Here is a 24,701-nt window from a genome sequence, read left to right on the forward strand (position 1 = left end):
CACAAAAGAAGCATGAACACACAATTTACTTACATGAGATCTCTTTTGATGGTGCACAAGGCTACATGACAGAACCTCCAGGAGCCACTCTGTGCCATGTACAGCCCCAGTCCGGCCAACAGGCTGCAGAACCAGGACAGGTGAAGCAGCTTCGCAGCACCAAAAACAACGAAGCACACACAGACACCAACAATCAGATGCATGGTGGGATCTACGAAGAGAAAAAGCCAGGTGAAGATGGTTTATTTAACCCACAAAGACTCAACGCTACTTTTGTGGCAGTTCCCAAATGAACTTTTGTCTCTATTTAACCTTTCTTATGTGATTTATCACAATTTGTTATAACATTATCCTCAGTATTTTGCATTTTTTCAGTGAATATTAGGTATTTTCCCATATTCAATTTACTGACCATAGATGTTCATAAAAATTTCAGATTAAAGTTGATTGCTATAATATCAGAAACAGAGAAAACTGAAGAAAAAGTCCCTTTTTAAGCAAAATATTTCATTAACCAAACATAAACCCAGTGTTTCCATCCACTGTTATTTATCAAAGTCCAAGGGTTTTACTGGTGAATCAATGTTTGTTAGAAGATGACGGTGTTTCTACGTTTACTACAGAGTTTCTGAATGGTTCACATCTGATGACCCATTGATGACAATAAGATAAGATAATAAACTGCATTTTATAATTATTTAAATGTATTGATAGGATTAATGGATCAACAGGTATTAAACATTTAAGATCAGCAGATGATTTTGTTTGTCAGTGGCTGTTTAGGTCCTCATGGGTTAAGGAAAAGTATTGGAAAAATACTGCACTACAAATATTAAAAACCCCATTTGAGTAGAAACATGTATCAGCAAATTATACTGAAAGTGTGAAAAGTAAACATGGTCATAGTCCAATATTATTGTTCAATCTTTTAGTCTATGACACATGATGTTTCTGGATTTATTGATTAATTAATATGTATATCTACAAAAACGTTACTTTTCACGAGGTCTGGTAAACAGCACTGCTTTAAGCTTTCAGACAATACATTTTAAACAGAATTAATGTTCATTTTAGTCACAAACATTAAAAATCAACACATTTTGAGGCACATGACTTTTACTTGATAACAAAGACCTCGAAATAACTGGTAAGTACAGCTGTTAAATGAGGTGGAGAAAAACATATAATAAAAGGAATAGAAATTTAGAGTGTTAAGGAATTAAACTCAAAGTGGAAGTACAGGAAGTACTTGTATTTTCGAAGTAATAGTATAAGCTACTCCGTTACTTTCTCTCTCTGTGACTTACCTGTTAAACTGTTCAAATTCCAACCAGTAAATAAACAAAGAAAACAGCAGCGATAGGAACACACGTCCACCCACAGTAAACCTGAGTGTGAGAAACAAACTGCGAGATGCTGGTGGGGAAAAAAATAAGCATGTGCACGTTCAGAACTCAGAGCAGGTTGTAACTCATGAAGTACTGCGTCATTTCAGACAGGCAAGAATGTGATTATCCCCTGGGAGGAAGAACTAAAGAGAGGAGGGACCAAATTAGTCAGGATTCACTGAAAAATAAACGTGTGCTTTGTGAGAAATATTATATGATGCACTGTTACTACAATGGAAAAAAAAAATGTATATACATAGGCCACGTAATGTGTGTGGTCAGAGGCATATTTAACTGTGTTTTATTTTAATTTATTTTACATGTTAAATTCAAGTATGAGGACATTTATTCAGGAAACTGGAAGAAACAAAACATTATTGTTATTATTATTATTATTATTATTATTATTATTATTATTATTATTATTATTATTATTAGTTATAGTAGTAGTAGTAGTAGTAGTAGTAGTTGTAGTAGTAGTAGTAGTAGTAGTGGTGGTGGTGGTAGTAGTAGTAGTAGTAGTAGTAGTAGTAGTAGTAGTAGTAGTAGTAGTAGTAGTGGTGGTGGTGGTGGTGATAGTAGTAGTAGTAGTAGTAGTAGTAGTGGTGGTAGTAGTAGTCATAGTGGTGGTGGTAGTAGTAGTAGTAGTAGTGGTGGTGGTGGTAGTAGTAGTAGTAGTAGTGGTGGTGGTGGTGGTGGTGGTAGTAGTAGTAGTAGTAGTAGTAGTAGTAGTGGTGGTAGTAGTAGTCGTAGTGGTGGTGGTAGTAGTAGTAGTAGTAGTAGTGGTGGTAGTAGTAGTAGTAGTAGTAGTAGTAGCAGTGGTGGTGGTGGTAGTAGTAGTAGTAGTAGTGGTGGTGGTAGTAGTAGTAGTAGTAGTAGTGGTGATAGTAGTAGTAGTAGTAGTGGTGGTGGTAGTAGTAGTAGTAATCGTAGTAGTAGTAGTAATCGTAGTAGTAGTCATATTGGTGGTAATAGTTGTAGTAGTAGTCGTAGTAGTAGTCATAGCAGTAGTAGTAGTAGAAGTAGTAGTAGAAGAGAGTGCAGCTTCACAGAACGTCAGCCAATGACAGCAAAGCGTCACAAAACGTCACCAATGAGAGCGCAGCATCACAGAACGTCAGCAAATGAGAGCGCAGCGTTTTAACGGTAATACTAACCGTCTGGAATTTTACTGTGGTTTATCGTTATATCTGTAATTGTTACATTCCTTGTTGCTTTTGCCATCCACCATGGCGCTGCACCCCCAGTCATATGGCTTATTTTTCTTGTGAACACTTACAGTATCATTCATTCATCATCACTTTATGCAAAACACTGTTGCAATAACTAGATGAGTAGCAGTAACTTTTTCACAACCAGTGTAGGTTTTTGACACAATTCATTCTTTTGCTGTGAGTACAGACAGTGTGACTCATGCTGAATGCAGGTGAAGTTGGCATTGTCTGTCTGTCTGTCTGTCTGTCTGTCTGTCTGTCTATCTCCTGAATGGAACTGTACTGTACACAAAAGCAACATTCACAATTTCATTCTTTATATTATTAGAAGCTTTAATAATATAAATTTGTGGTGCATATTCTTTGAAGAAAACAGTACCAAACAACATATGACAACAAAAAAAAAAAGTAGAAAAATAAGTTCACATACCTTTATAGTAGAACACCAGCAGTGGGTGTATATTCTAACAGTATCATTTGTACATTCACAAAATGCTGCATCATGTTTATAGCTTTTCACATAAAAATACATTTTGCAACACATGAATAAAAGGTATAAATGTTCAGCAAAAAGTGGAGCCACACTAAGAACTGAAGAACAGTTTTCTTGTTTAAACCAACAAAAACAATTCAATAAAAACTTATAGCATTAAATGAGATTGTCGATTAAATCCATTTTTTTTTTCCTTTTACAATCTGTTTTCTTTCTAAATCCAACAAGTAAACTGTCCTTTTATTTCCATAAGTGAGACTGTTCTCAAGTTTTCCTGATTATTCTTTGCACCACCTGCTTTAACTTTTGCTGAATTATCATTTTACAAAGAAAAAAGTGCAATATATTTAACAAACTCAGCTCCCATAAGCTACGTGTAAAAAGCAGACCGGCTGGATTTCTCATTTCTGTGCTGTGTGTGGACGTACAGGCTGACTGCTATAATTAAAACACCATAATCACATGGAATTAAATTCTGTAAACACATTCCAATCGCAGGAAATTCTGGTCTTATCAGAGTTGAAATTGCTAGAGCATCATTTTGGGTTAGGTTTGTTTGCTTTGTTCTCAATTTGTCACAGAAAAAAGCATAGCTCAGCTGCAAATATTATCAAAACAGCCATAAGTGACAGAAAAATGTCACTTATTTTGTTTAATATCAAAGTAACAGAGCAAAAAAAAACCCTTGCAGTGATAGAGTCCACATGGGATTTGCAAGAACATTCCAAAATCACAGATAATTTGTTTGTTTCCCATTAAATACAAAAACTGGAAACATGTGTTCTCTGTAAAGCTCCCATTAAACACAAACTCCCACCTGTTGTTGTTTTTTTGTTTTGTTTTTTTTGTTTGTTTTTTTTTTACATTAAATTCAGCGCCTTTTTATCCTTATTGTTTACACATTTAAAAAAACTTCTGGTTTTTTATAGCCTATATAATGTAGACTTTAAAGTATGTACATGAAAATAAATACCAGGATATATCATTATCACTTTTCTCCCATTCAAAAGGAATACAGCTTATATTATGATTGTGATATGTTCTGAATAAACCGTTAATCTATGTACTGTAAATATCTTCAGTTTCACATATAGAGGTTCTTAAACACTGGCTGTTTTTTTTCTACGACAAAAAACTTTTGTGATTATCAACAGAAATGGTCGATCTGCGTGAAAAAGTGGGAAAAGTGACTCATGATCCACCATGGCTTCTTGGTTGTTTATACAGTTTGGTGTATTTCAATGTAGATAAGGTAAAAAAATAAAAAATAAAAAAACTGTATCTAAAAATTTGATTTGTCTCACTAATAATTAGGGGGTCCCAACCCCAGTTTGGGAACCACTGATTTAACAGTACGAAAAAACAGTTTTCTACTGATGTAAATAATGACTGAATCTGACTAAAGCCCAGGTTTAGGCTTAAAGGTGTTGTAGCCTGGAGGCGGAGTTCTTCATATCTGGGACTCTCCGGTGTTCTGTCCACTCCGAGAACCCTAAATGACACAATGAGCACAACATTAGAGTCATATAGCATAAGGGTGGGTGATACTGGGAATTTTAGTATCAATCCAATACCAAGTAAATACAGGGCTAGTATCACCAATACCAATACCAATACTTTTTACTTGAAATGTCATGACCGTTGAATAATGTTGTGATTTTGCCTTTAGTTAGTTGATTATGATTATGGACCACATTGGTCCAGTTCTGAGGTCTCTACACTGGCTCCCTGTCTCTCAGAGAATAGACATTAAAATTCTCTTGCTAGCATATTAAGCACTGAATGGTTTAGACCCAAAATACAGAGACCTTCTAGTCCAGTATGAACCATCCAGACCACTCAGTTGGTCTGGTGCAGGTCTGCTCTGTGTTCCAAAAGTCAGAACTAAACATGGAGAATCAGCGTTCAGTTTCTATGCTCCGTATATCTGGAACAAACTACCAGAAAATATCAGGTCTGCTGAGAGTCTGAGTTCTTTTAAGTCAAGGTTAAAGAGTCTCCTGTTCACTGCCACCTTTGACTTAAAAGCTTTTGACTTTTAAAATTTTATATTCTCTTTTGAAACTCTGCACTGCAACTCTTACTTTAATATGTGTGTGTTTTTATACTTTTGGGTATTATGTGTTGTTTTCTTACTTACTGTTTTTAATCACCTTTTATATGTCTCTTTTATAATGCTTCAAATGTGTTTCTTTTTCCCTTGTTGTTGTATTTCAATGTCCTGTGTGAAGCACCTTGAATTGCCTTGTTGCTGAAATGTGCTATACAAATAAACTTGCCTTGCCTTATGATTATGATAAAACACAGGACAAAGACTTTAGGCAAATAAACATGTTTTTTAAAACTATTTAACAATATGAAAATAATAAAATAATGGACTCTATGCATAGCTAGAGTACTTCCCAAACTTCAGGTGGCTCCTTTATTTTCTGTCTTTGATTATTGGACACACTGATTAATCCAGGTGTGCCTAATTAATCAGTAGTCACAACAAGACGTAGCAGGTACACCTGGATTAATCAGTGTGTCCAATAATCAAAGACAGGAAATAAAGGACCCACCTGAAGTTCAGGAAGTGGTGAGGCTGTGCATAGAGCCCATTCCCCTTTCAAATTTATGGTGTTATCACAGAGGTGAATGACTTTAATGCACACATGACATGTGGCAGTTTCCCTGTCAGCTGCAGTGAATAAGCTGTCAGGCAAAGTGTGGCTGAGAGAGAGGCTGCGCTCACATGAACTCTGAGAGGAAATTTAAGTAATTTGCTGGACGTATAGAGGAGAAACTGCAACAAAAGTATCAAACTCAACTAGGGATGTAACGACATGAAAATTTCATATCACAATTATTGTGACCAAAATTATCACAGTTATCATTATTATCGCAGTATTATTGAAATTGTGCTCAAACTGTTCAAAAAGTACTAATACACACACTGAAATAATTTAACCAAGTTTTATTTTTAAAAATTATAATAATAAAATAAAACAATAGGCACAATGTACTTTCTCTTGGTAGAAACATTCAAGTATTAACCCTTAGTGGTCTGAGCCTATTTTGGCCGTTTCTCAGTACTTTTGATTTTTCCTTTATATACTATATAAAAAAATGTTTCCTATACCCATGTTTGGTATCTGTTTTTCAGCACAACTTCATCTATCTCATCTGCCTATTATTTTTTCACTTTAACCTACTATATCAACATAAAAGGACAAAAAACACAAAAATAAATAAATAAATAAATAAAATCCGATTTGAAAAATGTATATACTTTATTGTATAAATAACACAAAGATGCTTAATGAACCTTTTCAAAGACTTTAAAAGTGAATATTGGTTCCAAATATTAGATATATAAAATCAAAATTGTAATAAATTAAAACTATACTCAAATATTTGACATAAAAGATCTTGACAGGTGTTTTTTCCCCTAAAAGTGTGGTAATCAAACACAGTTATCATGATAATTAGAATTTAAACTGTAACACTAACCGTCTGCAATTTTACCGCGGTTTATCGTTATACCGGTAATTGTTACATCCCTAATCTCAACATGCTAGTATTGATCCGATACTGATACTCACCTTGGTATCGATATTATCAATATTTAGATCGATATGCCCAGCCCTAATACAGCATTAACATGTGCACAGACCAAAGAATAACTGAGAGAAAGATGCATGCTTACTTGTGACTGGCTACTGGATGGATTTGTGCTGCTCAAGTCTGAGTATCTCTTCTTCTGTGGTGGACAGATGCAGGAGAGGAAGTGGAAATACTCTTCTCTTACCTGCAGAGGGCAGTAAAACATCAGGGGAAAAAAATCAACTCAACATCTGTCCAGTCAGTGAAGTCTAAACTCATAGTATAATCTACATTTTTCTCCTATTTGTTGTTGTTTTTCCATCTTTATGTCGGATTCATACATCCACAAACTCACAGTGTATCTTACCTGTTTTGACAACAAGCAGTGCATGATGAAGACCAGCGCCCCCTGCAGGCTGTTGAGAATAGTGAAGATATACGCGACTGTGAAGTTGGTCTCCTTTTGAAACAGGAAGGCCCCAAAGACCCACATGAGGCCCAGTATACACATCTGGGCTATGGCTGTCACTGTAAAGGCTCTGCAGAAGACAGGATCAAGTGGGAGGCAGATCAGACACAGGACAATAGATAAAGAGAGATGAACAAGAGACCAAACACTGGATGACTCAGCTAACAAACGGAGTGTCTGGAAAAACCCCTCCAGAGTGGAACAGACTGGAAAGTTTAATGTAAAAACAAGATCAACCTCACAAGATAGACTTCTCCTTATCACTCTAATGCTATCTATTGAAAACTGGGGGAAGTGGGACAGCAGCTGAGCATTAAAAAAGGTTAAAAGAAAAACATTCTGGCTTGGCTGCTCATAAATGTCGTCATCTCTGTTTAGATTCCAGGCCCAGATGACCTTTGGTACGAGTCATTCCATTCTCTCTCCTCCCTTGTTTCCTGTCTCCTCTCTACCATCAGACATCAAATCTGGGATTAAAACAGCAGTATTAAGGAAAATGTTGAAGAACTTATGACCCTGTAACTGCACGCCTTTGCCAAAAAGATAAGTTAAAGGGTATACAGTCCTACGAGGGGCCGTACAAGATAGAATTCAGTCTTACTCAGTAAGAATTAACCTTCATACAATCCTGATCAAAACTTTAAGACCAGTTGAAAAATTGCAAGAATTTACATTTTGCACTGTTGGATCTTAAGAAGGTTCAAAGTACAGTTTCAAAATGCAAAAAAAATTGAGAGTGAGACAAAAAAATAGTCGGTTACATTTTTCTCAGAGAATAAAACTTTCTCCCACCTTTCAGTGTCCCATGTTTGGTGGTCTCTCGCAAAGTCTACATGGGCAATTTTGTGGTTTCGATAAAGGAGACAAGGTCTTTGAAAATGTTTTTAGTTCTTAAAGCCCTTCTCTGGCAGATGCCATCTGATGGTTATTAGGCTGCAGTCGGTGCCAGTAACGGCCTTAATTTGGGTCGAGGATCGTGCCGTGTCTTGACGAACAGTCAATCAGATCCTCCAGCTCAGCGCCAGTGAAATGTTTTTGGGTCTACCACTTGACTTTTTTGTTCCATAACCCTCAGGATCTTTTAAGAAATTCAAAATGACTGTCTTACTGTGTCAGTTGCCAGAGGCCTTGTTTATGCAGCTCAACAATCAAACCACGTTCAATGAGAGAAAGCTTTTTTGCCTTTGCCATCAGGAGGTCATGACAGTGTGAACACTTGATGGAAAATGACACTGAATCCACATTTTTGTGCAGATCTTGGCTTTGAAAGGCTGTGGTCTTAACCTTTTGATCACCTGATGAACAACCTATTTCAGTTTAATTGTTGTTTTCAATAAATTGCTTACTCATTTTTTTTTTTTTTTTTTTGGTCTCATTCCCATTTCTTCTTTTTGCATTTTTAAACTCTACTTAGAACCTTCTTTAGATCCAACAGTGGAAAATGTAAATTCATGCAATTTTTCAACTGGTCTTAAAATTTTGATCAGGTGTGTATGTGGCTGTAAAGAAGCTACAAATTCTAAAAACACAGATGCTTCTTATCTACACCACAATGGCACAGAAGAACTATATATGGAGATGAACACAGAGAATTAGTATCGGATCAAATGTGAAATATGATCACAGTCTCCCCTTCCATCCCAGAGTTATGTCTAATATTGATCAGCAAAGACTTTTGCACGACCACTAAGCAGGTTTTGTGATAACACCCCTTTATATTTCTGGAATGTTTTTTTTTTTTTTTTTTTTTTTTTTTTTGCTTTCTACCAAAAACTGTGCAAAAAATAACATGACTGTTCTTATGGAAATTTTTGCTCTGCTGCTGGGTAATAATGAAATAAATACTTTTGCCGGCTGACGAGATTTTATTTCTTTGTCAAGAAAGGTCAGTTCTGCACACGAGTGGCGATTGTGAAGAAAAGACCAAAAGCTTCTGACAACATCCACCTTCTATAGGGTGAATCCCATTTGCAAGTGACACCTCCAGTGTCTTCAAAGGGCCTTTTGATTGAGTGACAAGCCCCAGGTTTTAACAATCAGTCACCTTTTGTTACCCTCCAAGAAAATTAACATACACAGTAGCAGGGTTTGGGTAAAGGTATGGGAAAGTTAGCATGCAGTGGGGGGGTATCTGGGAATGGATACGGGCACAGAGAATGGAATTAGATAAAGAAGTAAAAATTCCATTACACTGTCAAGCACACATTTGTGCCCAATAGGACCCTCATATGTTTATCAATTTAAAAGATAATTTTACAAGTCAAGAAAGTTGCAGTTTGTGGTAAAACTTCTTAAGTATCAGACAAAATACATGAATATGAAGACTAAACACCTGAAAGTTATCAACACAATCTCTCTCCATAGTCTGTTCAGAGATGGTGAAGATGTCTCTGTGACTTCAATATGACCAGACTTGCCGTTATTTTCACCTCTTAATACATTTTCACTTCAATATATATGTATGTATCCCAGTCCACTGAGCCGTGTTACACAAATTTAGATGTTACTGTAATATTTTTACCACAAACTGTGACTTTCCTGGCTTGTGACATTAACTCAACTTAACATTAACTTAGTATGTAAATGGTGACGCTACAAAAAAAGACTCTTGCCATTGATACATTGGTCATTTATACATTTGTGCTCATAAAGTTAGAATAAAATATTTTTACCTCTTCTCATTAAATGATTATGACAATGTGATTTATTCTTGATAGATAAAGTGCAACCAGGAGTCAGTATGTAATCATTGTATTGGACAAGTGTGATTACTGATGTGTAGAAATGGGAATAAAAAGAGGAATGTGTCTGAAAACAACATTATTCCAACAACAGTATATTTTTCCCAAAGTTTGGTCCCATGGAGTACAAACAGCTGTTGTTTGTAGCAGAGAGACGCTCAGAAATGTGGTGGAAAATCAAATCCACAAGGCCTTTAATGTAACCTATAAACAGTATATGAGTGCTTACATACAGGACCATTAAAAGGCTAACAGTGATTTCCGCTGCTGTCTACTAGCAGCTCTTGAGTTATGGCCAAAGACATATTGCGTGAAATCACATTAAAATTCACAACCTAACCCTAATCTATTATTCCTCGACATTTGTGTTAAATGTAAAGAAATTCCTTCATGATGCTCCTGAATCATCACATTCGCAGTATTGAGAAGGACATACAGACGGGGGGACACTCCAAAAACCTTCAAACATGCTTATTACCTTATTGGGCCAAAAGGAAACAACATGATATAAACATTCTTCCTCAGAAACACATATTTTTCTCCAGAATGCCTCGGACCATTAGTTGTGCTGTTTTCCTCATTCCCATGAATAACATCGCTGAACACACATTAGCATTCCAGGTATGGCAGAGATAAATGAATAGCAAAAATTGTGTTTTTTTTGTTAAACCAATATGTTTTTTTCAGTTCCCCAGAATAAACTGACCAGCATTGACAGATGATCCTGTGCATCCAAGGATGGATTCTTCCATTAAAGGTCAGATGATTTTTACATCTGGATAATTTAATACACTTTGTCTATAAAAACAATAACTGAAGTAAAAAATACTGTCGATAGATAGGACGGGGGAGAAAAAGCCCCTCAGTAGCTGAGTCCCTATTATGAAAACATTCCCTACATTTTTCCCCCTCACAAAATGTTCCCTTTCCTTCCATCTTTGCTTCATTTAATTCCCACAGCAGCCCCATTTGACCCACTTTACCTCAGTGTTTGATTATAAAATAAGTGTGGGTTACCATTGCTGCACCCAAAAGCGTGAGCAGACAAACATAAAAAACACAATTTCACAAACTTACTTAATTTTGTGCAGTTTGGAAAGGTCTGGGTTGAGGCTGGTGAACTTCTGCGCGAGTTTCCACACAGTAATGATGAAAAAGAAGACGTTGACCACAATGATGAAGCATACAGGGCCATAGAAGCTCCAGATGAGGCCATTTTGCCAAGACAGCCAGCAGCTAGTTAGGAGGTAAGAAACACACATGTTCATGACAGGGTTTTACTTACGTCATCAATGAACAGCAGGTTTGTATAATCCAGTCCTCTAACAAGCTGTCACACAACCATGTTTGCAGAAGCACATCTGTCTCCTTTCATTTACATGGACGTTTACATTTCACACACTTACTACTGGTCAGTGCCGTATCCCTCGGGTCTGATGATTGCAGACAATATGACAATAACAAGAGGCATCCCATAACCAGCGATAAACAGGTAGAGGGGCCGAATTGTGGCATTGAACACCAGAACCACCATGCGGTACAGCTGCACCCCTTCCAACAGCATCCAGGTAAAAACTCCCAGGAAGAAATAATGAAGCAACGCCGCTACAAACCTGCAACCTCCCTGAAATATCACATGTTGACGTCAAGAAAAACAGCAGGTATTTGTTTTTTTGCAAGCAAAAAAGATGAAGTCATCATTATTTCATGGCATACAAAGGACGTCATCCCTTCTACAAACATACCACAGGTTTGGTTTGTGAGATGCCTGCGAGGAACACGAGGTCCGCCATGAAGAGGCAGAGGCAGAGGTGGAGGTGGATGGTGGTGCGCGTCCCTTTTATGGAGTGGCAAAACTTGAATGTAAGTATGCACAGTATCAGACACAACAGGGAGATGGTCAGTCCAATTTTAGTTGCCAACACGAGCCCAAAGGTGTGCTAGAAAAAAAAAAAAAAACATGACATATTGAGTTAAAATGAACGGAAGAGGTGAGCTGGAAAATATCAAAAAATACAAAATATAATGCAGAACGTGCACAGAACAGCTACCTAATATATCTGACAATAACAGAAAAGCAGAACCAGTTAGCTGCTAAGCTCATCTGTTTACTGTTTGCTGCTGGGCGATGTGCATTTACTGGCTTTTTGAGGGCTTTTTCACTGAAAGTAGATGCCTGTCGATGCTGGAAAATAGTTTCAAAGGGTTTGGACGTTAACCAACGGTGACATTGCAAACCGCAAAACCAAAATGATGAGCAGCAAGATGCTGAAATGCTTTGTAGAGTTAAGGGTAACTGCAGAGTAGGACAATAATTATCTGTGGTTTTGTGCATTTTTGAAGTGGGTGATAAACCACCATGGGTCAAAACTATTTTATATATATGCACTACTGTTTTACAACACTGTTATTCAATTATCATGTTTCTTCAGGCATCTAAAACTTAATAGTAATTTCCCACATGGGCTTTAACAGTAATTTTTAAGATTTCCAACACTACATGTCCTGCAGATGGAGATTTTCTTTACTGTGCATGTTTGTTTCTTACCTCCATGGGATACAGAGCCATAAGAACAGCAAAGCTGCTCAGATGTTTACACTGGCACACAGTGTGTGTGGCATTGGAGCGCTGTTGATGGCAGCCATCTTTGGACCAGGCCCCTCTTTCATTCCAGTATGCACAAATGTACTTCCGCTCTGGAGACTCTTCCATGTCCTAACAAACAAAAACAAAACCACCAAAGCTTGACTAGTTCATTCCTTTATATTCTACTACCTACAGAATAAACTTATTCTGACAACAGCTGGAGGTAGAACTGCTGTGGAAGGACCAAACTACCTGAAGATGTCTGAACGTGATGTTGACATCACGGCTCAGCTTTTGAGTCAACGGGTTGGAGACCACAACGGACACAACTTTGGAGGAAATCTGGAAGGTTGGATCCACAGCATCCTCCTCATGCGTTTTAAGCTCCTCGAAGGACTCGTTTACATATTCACCAAGGTTTTTGTAACTCAACAATGCAGCCATAGCAAATCCTGCACATGGTAATAATAAAGTGAGAATATTTTAGTAAACAAGAAAAGAAAAGAAAAGAAAAGAAAAGAAAAGAAAAAGATTCACCTGGGTATGTTCCATTCCCAGATGCTGTTTCCCAGTCTGTGTCCAGTCTGGCATTCTCACTGGTCAGATGTATCGGTCCAGTTGGTCTAGTCTTTGTCCTCTGCAGGGCAATATCTATGTCTGCTCAGAGAAAACCTCATTTCAAACTTTTATCTCCCGCTGACTCTTCACATCAGTTTCTACAATTGGATAGTGTATTCATATCTTCACACCTTCTATAACCTACCTGTCTGAGAGGTCTCTATCCTGGTGCTGTTGTCTTTAAGCTGTGGACCGACGAACCTGATGGAGTCCTCAACTGTGCTGAGCAACTCGCTGACATCTTCGGTGTTGTCCAGCTGACCAGGAGACAGCATGACCTCAGTCGCTGTGAACAATTTCTACCCAAATTCCAGAACAACATAAGAGGCAATGAAAACACTTTGTATGTTAACAACGTGCAAGAATGTGTGTATGTTTTGCATCTGCTTCTCTAACCTCCAGTAGCACCTCTCCATTAGCCTTTCCTTCATCAGCAGGGTTTATGCTCGACAGAGACAAACAGCTGTTCCTCATCATGGACCAAATAGCTGCCAAACCTTCAAGAGTCTGAAAGAAAGAGAGAGAGAGAGAGAGAGAGAGAGAGAGAGAGAGATGGAAAAAGTTATTCAGTTTGCTCTATACTAAGGTTCAATTACACAAAATCTTATAGGGCAGCAAAGTGGTTAAATAAGTACTGAAATGCAGCATCTGGGCTACTTATTAGGAAAATCTGTGTAAAATAAAAGCATGCAGTGTAAATACTGTATGTAGCTTACTTGTTCAGGTACTATGAACTTGTCACAGTCCAACTCTGAAAGAACATAAAAACATCAGATTATCATGACATTACTTAAATCTCACACATGCTCCCTTACTCAGGGGTGTTGATCAAATCTGCGCAGCACAGCAACACTAAACAGAAACCAATCCCGTTATCTTGTGAGACATACAGCTGATTATCTGCATTTAGATTATACAAAGCAGAGAGAAGCGTAAGAGGAAACTGAAGAATGAAAAACAGTGAGAAATGGTGGAGGTTTCTAAAGCAGTAATGGATGATGCATTGATATCTCTTTACACTGCGTGTGTGTGATGCCGATCTGCAGCGTCTACGCAGGACATTGAGCAGCTTATGTAAGAAATATGTGATAAGAAGGCCCTGAAAAGCAATATTACACTGTAGGAATCCATGAAAAGCATATCGGCTAAAATTTGCTTAGAGGTCTTATTTCTGTCTTTGTGCATAAGAAATCAATATAAGTGAATCCCCAAAGGAACTTTGTGTTGGTAAATGCAAGTTATGCAAATTTACAGGACTTCAGCTTTGTAGCAACATGTTGATGGTCATATGAACTATGTTTTCAGGTCAAAAAGGTCCAATTTCATCACAATTAATGCTATATTTTCATGTCACAAATGGCCAAGTTATATTTTAACTGAATTTACCTGAAAAACAAATATTCTATTCTTTTAGATTCCCCAATTTTTCTTACAAGATTCTATACTACATATCACATGTTGTATTTTTACAAGTTGCAATATGGAGTATGGTGCTGATCCATCCTGCTTATGTTACGCCAGTACATACATTAAGAATGTCACATGTCACTTTTTAAATCAACAGTTTTCTAATAATAAGCATTTTTATGAAGAAATAACAATTCTATATTGTTATTTGCTCTTTAGTATGATGATAAACTATACAATAAATAATTATGACACTAGTTTTTGCACAGGGATCATTTGTGTAAATGGTGACATGGCTGCCGAACATCAGTATGATGGTATCCATGACAACCATGTCACATCCGTCCACTGCCACATTTTGAGTTTTTGTTAAGCTGTTATTGTTTTAGATCCACAATACTAACATTTATGAATAAGAGGAGAATTAGCAATAGTAAGTATATAAGTTTATTACTAATAAAGTACTGGTACTGACCAGATCATCATGGGTAATGTCACGTCCGTCCACCAGCAAAAGTTTTCACATACACATGCTATTCAAAATCTAGTATTTCTGAAAATACAGCTTCCACTGTGAAATAATATCAGTAGTCTGTGCACAAATGTATTAGCATTATTTCAACACAGTTCTATGCATTTCTTACAACTTTTTTTTTTGACAAAAATGGCCACTCACTTGACCCCCTAAGTAAATTTTAGCCGATATTCATTTTATAGCAACATAGCCCCACACTCACCTGAGCATGGAGTTTTTCTGTTGCCATAATTTGTGTAACCTTGTTGACACTTGCACCAATAACCCCCTTCGACATTCTTACAAGTCCCTTTCATTCCACAGATATCTTCCTGCGCAATTTCAGCCTCCTCACATTCATCCACGTCTGTGTAAATTGAAGAATGAAAAACAGTGAGAAATGGCGGAGGTTTCTAAAGAGGTAATGGATGATGCATTGATATCTCTTTACGCTGCGTCTGTGTGATACCGATCTGCAGCATCTACGCAGGACATTGAGCAGCTTATGTAAGAAATATGTGATAAGAAGGCCCTGAAAAGCAATATTACTCTGTAGGAATCCATGAAAAGCATATTCATTTTATAGCAACATAGCCTCACACTCACCTGAGCATGGAGTTTTTCTGTTGCCATAATTTGTGTAACCTTGTTGACACTTGCACCAATAACTCCCTTCGACATTCTTACAAGTCCCTTTCATTCCACAGATATCTTCCTGCGCAATTTCAGCCTCCTCACATTCATCCACGTCTGTGTAAGTAGAAGAAACAAAAACAGAGACGACATGTTATGAAGAAGAATTTCATTTATGAGGCCATGCGTGAAATAAATTCAAAGATTGCAGGTGTTGTTAAAGCCAATGTGGAAATAACAGGAGCCTGGCCTTGTAAATTGCTATTGACAGGCAAAAGGGTCTGAGAGGACTTTACAGGAAGCCAGTGTTGTGAAATGTCGTCTACCAACTTCAAGTTAGTTAAGAGCTGTAATTTACACCAGCAGGAAGCAGGGGATGGCTCTGCAGTTTAAGTCACATATTTATAAAAGTGGAACAAAGATGACTCATGTAGTGATGACATTTTCAGAACAAGCACTAATATAACAAATGTTCATTAGATGAGATGAAACAGGATTCCTGGTTGATTTTCCATAGCACCAAAAAGTTTCATGATTTCTCAAAGAGCATTAAAGTAACAGTATGTAACTTAAAAGTCAGTTATACACTGAAACAGCTGTCGTTTTTACATTGACCCTCAAATTGCACAAATATAACTTGCGCATAAAAATTGATCTAATGGAAAAACAACAATTTTGCCAAAAGTCTAATTTTTTGATTAAAAGTTTTTGCGCTGGCAAGAGGTGGTTTTTCGGGCATAGCGCAAATGGCATATCACACAAAACTGCAATGGAAAGACTTTTTTTCGCAACTAGAGTCAGGTGAATTAAAAAACGTTGTTGACGTACGTTACAACAAGTGAAGAAGAAGAAGAAATATATCGCAGTATGTGTGGACACACCTCTAAACCCAATCATTTTTTAATTTAGTACGAGATAGAGGGCTAATATATATAATAATAATGAATATATCTGTAAATCAACACCATATATACATTCGTTGCCATGTTTATGGAATGACTTCTCATGTCATCTCGCGATAATAAATAAACAAATCATCACATTTGTGATTTAATGGAAAAACCAATGTTACACACTTCTGTTTTTTCGACATTTTGTAAATATCTGCCAAGTTTTGTGCAGATGTTCAGTGGAAAAGTGACTACTGTAATGCACCAGAGCTTAACTGAAAACCTTCAAGTTTTTTTTCTTCTGCAACCAAGTGTAGTAAGCACTTTATTGTGGGTAATATGTTAGCTAATTTAAGTAATGCAGCTCGTAAATCCACGACTTTTCAATTAAAAATGTAACAATCCCCAGGAACACAACTGTATAAGTTACTATTTAATTACTGCACTAGTTAAATCAACAGCAGCCTTTTCTATTTTCACATTCTATATTAGACTCAGTAAAGTCAATTTATTTTTCAAGGATTTTTATGGTATTGACCAATTTTCTTTCTCAGTCAAACAATAAAAACAAAGCCAGCCAAGCAACTAAGCTCCACAAACTTGAGGAAACACCCCGAGGCCTGTTCCAGTTTTAAAAATCCTCCTCAGTGTCTTTGTCTAAATCTTTTATTCTCTTGTTTTATGAATTTCATAACAGACAACATTCAGTTCAACAGGGCTGAAAAACATAAACAACCCTATTGGTGTTCAGGAACATGCATACCAAGACAAAAAGGGGAGGGGGGTAGGTAGATGTGTGTTGGTTTACCCAAGAGAGAATTAATTTTACTGCTTCAAACCTAATATTGTCTGTTCATTTACAGGGCATCAAAATATAAGTAGAGTATAAGTACTTTTAGTAATATGCAAGTAAAATTAAATGCAGGCATTTGAGTAAATCTGTATGACTTTATAACTTCACCTAAAGTGTATTCCAGATGGATTAAGTGATTCAACAAGCAGTAAAATGTTAAACCCAAACTGTCCATTTAAAGTACTGTGTAATTTGATGGTGCTGGAGCTTAGCTTCTGAACTGTACTTGTTACACATTCCACTAAAACGTGTTTGAATACTGCAGCTGTGACAGCTTGGGTGTCCTCCATCCTGGGTGTATTGTGTCACACAATGATGCATTCTTGTGGATCACTGTTTATAGCGTGATGGTGTTTTTGGGCCTTCAGCTCCTTCCTCTTCTTCCCGCCACCTACTGGACTGGAGGAGTAGTGCAGTTTCTTTTACCACTCCCACATATGTCATCAGCCTGATTTGAATAAATTACCCGGATCTTTGGGGTGCAGTGGAAATACAAAGCCCACAGATTAACCAGGAACTATTTTACCCAGGTAAATAAGTTCCTGGTAATAAAAGTTCCTGGTATTTTGGTGGAAAAGGGCCTTCTGATTACCTTGTGTAAAGTGGTAGTGACTTCTGCTGCAGTGGTGATTTACTGCCACCTGCTGGATTGGAGTGTTACTACACTTGCCTGAATGACTGTACAGAACCTGTATCAGTCTGAATGATATATTTGTCATACTCATCATGCCAATATCATGTACCAAAGCATGAAGCTAGTACTGCACCAGACTAATATAAGTACCATGACAAACATCTTCCATGGTCAGGACAACAGTAGGAGTGGACTGATAAGAACTGGTAACAACTGAAGGACAGATGGACCTACTGTGTCTCTTATTTTGCACACAATCTTCCAAGGACACACACAACACACACACATTTTTCCCCACTCCCTACTCCAATCGTCTGCCCTCAAACTCTGTTTTTTTACCCTATCCCCCAAATCCTACCAAATCCATGGAAAAAGTACCAGCATGTGTCCACGTGTAATGTGTGAAAACTGTATGATGTCTTATATTTGTGCTTTGCATTATTCTCTGTTCTTCACTGCAAATTTCAAAGAAGAGGGTTCTGTGGTGGCGCACCAGCTAGGAGCAGCGGCCCGATGTCCCTAATCATCGAACTCAATTTCATTTGGTGTACTCTGTGCTGTCAAATGACAATAAAGGCAATTCTGATTCTGATTCTGATTCTGATGACACCATGCCATGACTTTTGCAGGTTTTCCATGACCGCTGGAACCCTGCACGATGGATGAATCAAACTTGCTGTCTTGATTCTATCTAAACTCCATTTTGTCTTATGCATGTCAAGAGCTGATTGTTGGAGCAATTATGCACAGTGCTTTAACAACACCTGTAAAACATTCATGGTGTTCTCAGACATTAATAGAACAAAAATAGTCATGTGGATAAAGACTAACATTGCAGTGTATAATTGTCTGTTTCAGAAACTTACACTAATCATGTTACTCACCTACACACTGTCCACTTTCTTTGTTGTCGTTGTACCCAGACCGGCATGTGCACTTATACGATCCAATTCGGTTAGCACACACAGCTGTGTGACCACAGATCCCTCTATCTTCCAAACACTCATTGATGTCTGACAGAGAAACAAGACAACATGAGTGAGTTCTGCTCATAGGAGGTGTGTCATTTTGGTCTCTGAGAAGCTGATGGATCCCACACACTCACCTTCACACTGTCCATTTACTGTTGTGACGTTATCAGTCGTTTCACTTTTTTTGAATCCAGATGGGCAGTGACATTCATAGCTGCCAGCTGTGTTTACGCACTCTGCATGTTTCCCACAGGGATTGTATTCACATTCATCCTCATCTGTAGATTTGGGTAAAAATACACAAAGGATAATAATACAGTTTTCATAGTCATACTTATACCAAATATGTGTCTTTCCTCTTTCCTTGTCAATACATCGTCTCTTATCAGCTCTTTTCTCCAGCTCTGATCACCACTCTGTGTTCACACAGCTGATGCCAGGGCACACATATTTATTTTTACTGACTGCTTCAGATTGTGGTGATCTAAGAATTTAAACTTCGTCTGACTGTTGTTTTCACTGTAATGTACTCTAGATGTGAGCAGCGTCTAAACTGCCTAAAATGGGAAAATGCAGTCAAATGTCATTGAAAAAGCCTACTTGTCCAAGGTAAACTCCTTGAGGAGGTGTTGCATAACATGAAAAGCACTTATTTCTTGGATTTCTCACAGGAGCAAAACAAGTGATGAAGTACAGTTAAAATCTGAGAAAAAAAAAATCAGGTTATTACCAACACAATCGCCACGTTTAGAAACCTGGCCTTTCGGGCACCGAGTGTCACTCTTTGTCAGCACACACATTAAACCTGAAGGGGAAAAGAGAAAAACCAGTTGGCGAGTTAGTTTGTTATAGCCAAGGCGACATCTTAGTCTAAGAAGTCACAATACTTTTAAAATTTACTCAGTGTATTCCTTTAAGATGGAACGGCATGGCTATAGGGCAACGTAATCATAGCAGCTTTTACAAAAATTGGATTTAAGCAGCCAGACAACTCATGGGTCACGTCCAGGTTTTTCCCTCAATAGGGCATTGAACAGCTTGAGTGAACCTCTGGCTCCTTGAGTGGTAATACTGTGACAAATGAACAAAACCGAATCCTAAATATAACATTAGCCTTGTTTGCAGGCATTTTTCTAACCTTTTTTTTTTTTTTTATTACCATATTTTTCTTCTCTATTTTCCATTTAATTTTATGTGAAAAGATGAAAAGAAGACGTTCATGAAAGACTTTACTCTGCGCCAGTTTTGGAGCATCACAGCCTGTAGAATGACACACAACGAATCCCAGCTTCAAGTCACACCACATACATCAAGTTACACTATTGCCCATGAATAGGAATAAAATATTTCTGCCTCTTCTCATGAAATGATTGTGACAATGTGATAGAATCTTGTCTGATAAAGTGCAACTAGGACTCAGTATGTAATCATTGCAGCTGGTCAAAGGTGATTAAATAGGAATAAAAAGAGGAATGTGTCTGAAAACAAAAATATTCCAACTTTATGAGCAACGGTGTATATTCTATATTGAAAAACGTCTGTAAATTATTCTCTAAACTCTGCAAAGTATAATCCACCTCCACATCACCAATCTGTGACCTAATGCGCTGCTATTGTATCTTCAATATCAGCTCTGAAACAAAGCAGTCGAGTAACCTGTCAATAAATTGATCGTTTCTTAGGACATATTAACAAACATTTAGGATGCTCTGAATGGGGGTTGAGATGTTTCTAGTGTTTCAATACATTTTAGTGGAGGTTGACGGGGTGGGGGGGGGGGGGGGGGGGGGGGGGGGTTACGTTTCTGACTTTTTCTGTGTTGGATAACTGTTAAACTGAGCTAATTCATCAGTCAATCTGAAAAATTTAGGTGTAATTCATACTTTTAAGAGACTGTTTTTCCCAAATGTCAGGAATTTCACATGAAAAGTTTACCATTATCCATTGGCCAATAACTGAACCAAGCTTGTTAACCCATAAAGACCCAAATATCCACCAGCAACCAAAAGCATTTATTGATCTAAACTGTTTAATACCTGTTGATCCACTAATCCTATCAATACATGTAAATAATTGGTGTAAAATAAAGTTTGTCATCTTTTCATGGTCATCAGATATGACCCATTTGGATGCTCAGAGGCTCTGTAGTTACCATGGAAACACTGTTATCTTGAACAACATTGATTCACAAGTAAAACTCAATGACAGTGGATGGACACACTTGTTTTTGCATTCAGTTATTGATGTCTTTGTTGAAAAAAGCAACTTTTTCTTCAGTTTTCTCTGTTTAAATGTAGTAACCATTGAGTTTTCCTGAAAATCAAAATTAAGCATTGGAATTTAAACATAGGGACATACATGATTTACAGTAAAAAAAAAAAAAAAAGAAAAGAAAGAAAGAAAGAAAAGAAAAAAAAAAGAAAAGCTAAATACAGAGGGTGATAGTATGATAAATGATGATAAGTCACTTCAGTAAAGGTTAAATAGAGAGAAAAATTAATTTGGGAACTGACATAAAAGTAGCACTGTGTCTTTATGGGTTAAACAACAAACCAGCCTATCTCTATATTTTAATGTATTTTTAGCTGTACATATCAAGGTAAGTGTATGTTTTTAAGTGCCTGTCTGAGTAATAACTATTTCCCCTTTTGTACTTGCAGACGTCAGGGATAAACGTGGCAAAAGCTACACTTTCATGTCTAAGTAAATCATTGCTGAGTAAAGCTGATGGATAACATTAAAACTGTCATCAGTGACACACAAACCACCTTATAAAATATATTTTTAGCAACATGTTGTTTTCCTTTTCAGACTGCTGAGTTTAAGTCATTTTGTTGTCTTTATGTTCAGCTCCTTAAAAGACTCCACCTCTTGCATGCCACTTTACATTTACAAAACCTCAGGCACTTACGGGTCACATTTTCTGACTCATGTGTCACCGGTATGGGAAAAAAGCGCCCCATTCGCTTAGAGTGAGTTAAAAACTATCCCCCAGTCTAAGAGTTTCCCGTCCTCGGTTACAATGAGCCCTCTGTTGTTGTGTGATGAGGCCGGAGCTCCCACAGTAACAGCACTTAAGGAAAACCAGACAGTGGCAGTGAATGGGGAAGACAGTGTGACTGAGACTAACTTTATGAATAAATAACTGTGAACAGTAAGAAGGCCTGGAAATCCATACAAAGGCCGACTTTATGCAGAGTTTACAGCTGACTTTCACTGACCACTATGAACATGTGGTGAATGGAAACTGAGCTCCTATCTGTACATCTCACATTTCTTTATAATCTATGAGCACATCACATTTTTCTCTGTAACTCCCTTTTGCAACTGTCAATGACTGGGTTTTGCAGAAGAAGAAATTTTAAACATTTATATATCAACTAACCCACTTCCTTTTCTTTGCATGTGTTTTCGTGTGTGTTGTAATGCGTTGCACTTGTGATAGTAAATGCAATATCTTACTTGAACAATTTCAAAATAAAGGGGAATTTCTTATTTTTGGTAACTTTTAAGAATGCACTGTTATTAAAAATATTATTCTGTTATAGAGTTGGAGAATAGTGATTTATATATGGTTAAAAGCTTCGTTTTATATGTGAAAGGCATGTGGTTAACAAACCACCACACTACTACCTTGGTGTTAAAAATAAAAGGAAGGATTATTTTATTGTAATTTAAGCATTACCCATCTGACCAACCTCGCTCCTTCTCTATTTCATTCTGAAAATTGAATATTTTTCACTCAGTTGATTTTTACTGTCTTGTGTCTTTTTTTCTGTTTTTTTCTGTCACATGCACATACATCTAGTTCTCTCTAGTTACTTCAACATGTCTCCATAGCTTTAATACTTATGGTGTGCGTAGTTAGTTTCCTTTTGTACTTTCTCCAGAATTGTTTTTTTACATTCACACAGCTCTCAGGTGAGTTTTGAAAGGAAATCATTGCAGCTTAATTCTACTTCTGCTGATGCCATAAGTTAACAATGGTTTAGTTATGAAAAGAAAGACTGTTCAGGTTATTTGTAGATAGTTTATTCATTCTGAGTTAATAGGCTGTAATAACATTTTGTCTTTTAGAAATAAAATTGTCTGCAATGTGCGACATCTGCCAAAAATGAAAATATCAATGCACAGACATATGCAGTACTGACTTAAACACTACACCATTCACTTTATGTGGAATTAGTTTGCAAGAACTGTTTGCTGTAGTGGAGAAAATCTGAGACGTTAAATCGGACCAGCTTTATGGTTTATTCCTACAGCACCCTGATATTCTGTGGTAAGAATCTCAGACCTCTGCATTGGCTGCATCAACTCACTCAGGTTTATTTTACTACATAACCAGCTCAGCCACCTGAAGCAAGAGCAGCACAGGCAGCCATTATTCACCACAAAACATTTGGGCGGCTTTGCGGCATGGCATTTCCCCTTCTCTACCCTTGGTTTCCTTTCTGATTTCTCTGCTTTCCACTACCAGATAAAGGTACAAAAATGATTCAAAAGCAAAAACAGAACTGCTCTTTCTGCTCAGTTCATCATCAGTCTGATGACAGAGGTTGTCACTACACAGTAATTCACTCTGACCTCTGTCCACACTTCATAGCACAGCTGTGCAGCACCTTTACTCCTCAAGTGATTAGTAATTTGATGATTTTTCTTAATATGTAACTCATTAAAGTCTATGAGTGGTTAACATTTTGGCTCATTTATGAGGAAAATAAATTCAGTTAAAGCCAGTATCCTCTGAACAGATTTCTTTTTTATGATTGTTTATCACAGAAGAAACAAAAAACAAAAAAAAAAAAAGGAAGTAAAAAGCATAACTAAAAGATGTCATAACTTCCTTGTACTTTTTGCCTCTTCTTGGCTTTTTTTCTTTCAATCTCTACATACTCACCCAGTCACACACACACACAGACACACAAACAGGAGTGTACTCATTCATAGACTTACCAAGAATAAGCAGCCCCTTCCCAGGCCCCATGTCAACGGTAAACTGCTGAAGACTTTATCAGAACTGTGACTTAACAGTGAATCTGGCTGTTGTCCAGAATCACAATTAAAATGTTTAAAAGTTTAAAAGATTAAAAGTTTATGTCCATCCACAAAGAACAGCTGAGTTTTTTCTTGTCTTCTCTGTAGAGGTTAAATCCAAGGTCCGTAAAATCCACAAAGTCTGAAGTAAGAAGAATCAGGACATAAAAAGTAATAGATCCAGACAAATAACGGTGAACCTTCACCAGCTCTACCCTTCTCACAGATTCAGACTCTCAGTCTGTGCATGCTTCACACTCCCTTAATTCCCCACCCCCTCCCTCCCTCTTCTCTCTCTCTTTCTTTCTCTTTTTTTTTACTTTCTTTCCTCTCTGTTATCTCTGTGGCCTTGACTGTTTCACTCTTTCGGATGTCCAGTCTCTCTCTCTTTCTATACCTTTCCATGTGAAGACATTTCTAACTGTATCACGTTGCTTTCACAAACCCCCCTCTGTCTGCGTCCTCTTTCACATTTCCCTCTTCACTCCAGTGGCCTCTATTTCAGGAGCTATTCACAACACTCTCATGAGACACACAGAAAGAGAGAGAGGGAACGAGGGGGGGCAGACACCGAACGGAGGCCGATGGCTAACACTTCATCTAAACAGCTGCTCTTGTACTTGAGCTTTGCCAGTAAGTAATCTTATATTCATTCCCATTCTCCCCCAAA

General features: G+C 37.4%; 2 protein-coding genes and 1 long non-coding RNA gene across 7 annotated transcripts in view; 1 reads left to right on the forward strand and 2 right to left on the reverse strand.

The window, feature by feature from the left end:
• Positions 1 to 1,443, reverse strand: part of LOC115420253 (long-chain fatty acid transport protein 1-like) — a 24,713-nt gene extending 23,270 nt beyond the window's left edge. For 3 of the 4 annotated variants that reach the window (XM_030135543.1, XM_030135542.1, XM_030135539.1), the window contains exons 1-2: positions 1,308 to 1,443; positions 34 to 211 (exon numbers count right to left, since the gene is read on the reverse strand). In XM_030135543.1, coding sequence (XP_029991403.1) covers positions 34 to 203 — 170 coding nt within the window. In that variant the 5' untranslated portion in view covers positions 204 to 211; positions 1,308 to 1,443. The remainder of the gene's footprint in view (positions 1 to 33; positions 212 to 1,307) is intronic. The other variant, XM_030135541.1, reaches the window with a different exon arrangement.
• On the forward strand, positions 624 to 17,869 carry LOC115420364 (uncharacterized). The gene is made up of 4 exons (XR_003935540.1): positions 624 to 635; positions 1,238 to 1,245; positions 12,695 to 12,700; positions 17,804 to 17,869. It is a non-coding gene; the product is annotated as an uncharacterized LOC115420364 (long non-coding RNA).
• Positions 3,243 to 24,492, reverse strand: adgre5b.1 (adhesion G protein-coupled receptor E5b, duplicate 1). 2 transcript variants are annotated; one of them, XM_030135515.1, is made up of 18 exons: positions 23,951 to 24,492; positions 19,728 to 19,802; positions 19,132 to 19,275; positions 18,911 to 19,039; positions 15,623 to 15,766; positions 15,240 to 15,383; positions 13,812 to 13,846; positions 13,492 to 13,602; positions 13,241 to 13,394; positions 13,015 to 13,134; positions 12,730 to 12,929; positions 12,439 to 12,606; positions 11,636 to 11,830; positions 11,297 to 11,514; positions 10,968 to 11,126; positions 7,048 to 7,219; positions 6,784 to 6,885; positions 3,243 to 4,587 (listed from the first exon to the last, which is right to left on the reverse strand). In XM_030135515.1, the coding sequence occupies exons 1-18, from the start codon at positions 23,979 to 23,981 to the stop codon at positions 4,546 to 4,548; spliced, it is 2,343 nt and encodes a 780-aa protein (XP_029991375.1). In that variant the 5' UTR covers positions 23,982 to 24,492; the 3' UTR covers positions 3,243 to 4,545. The 2 variants fall into 2 exon arrangements, with proteins under 2 accessions (XP_029991375.1, XP_029991385.1); XM_030135525.1 differs by lacking the exon at positions 15,240 to 15,383 and having other exon boundaries at positions 23,951 to 24,491.
• Positions 24,493 to 24,701: the final 209 nt, after the last annotated feature.

Source organism: Sphaeramia orbicularis, chromosome 1 (assembly GCF_902148855.1).
Source record: "Sphaeramia orbicularis chromosome 1, fSphaOr1.1, whole genome shotgun sequence".
Classification (NCBI taxonomy): Eukaryota; Metazoa; Chordata; class Actinopteri; order Kurtiformes; family Apogonidae; genus Sphaeramia; species Sphaeramia orbicularis.

Coding starts and splice junctions, on each gene's coding strand:
- adgre5b.1 (XM_030135515.1), bottom strand. CDS start 23,981: ATGGGGCCTGGGAAGGGGCTGCTTATTCTTG. Junction 19,040..19,131: donor AGTAAATGGACAGTGTGAAG/GTGAGTGTGTGG, acceptor TTTCTCTGTCAG/ACATCAATGAGTGTTTGGAA. Junction 13,847..15,239: donor CAGAAAAACTCCATGCTCAG/GTGAGTGTGGGG, acceptor ATGTTCTTTCAG/AGTTGGACTGTGACAAGTTC.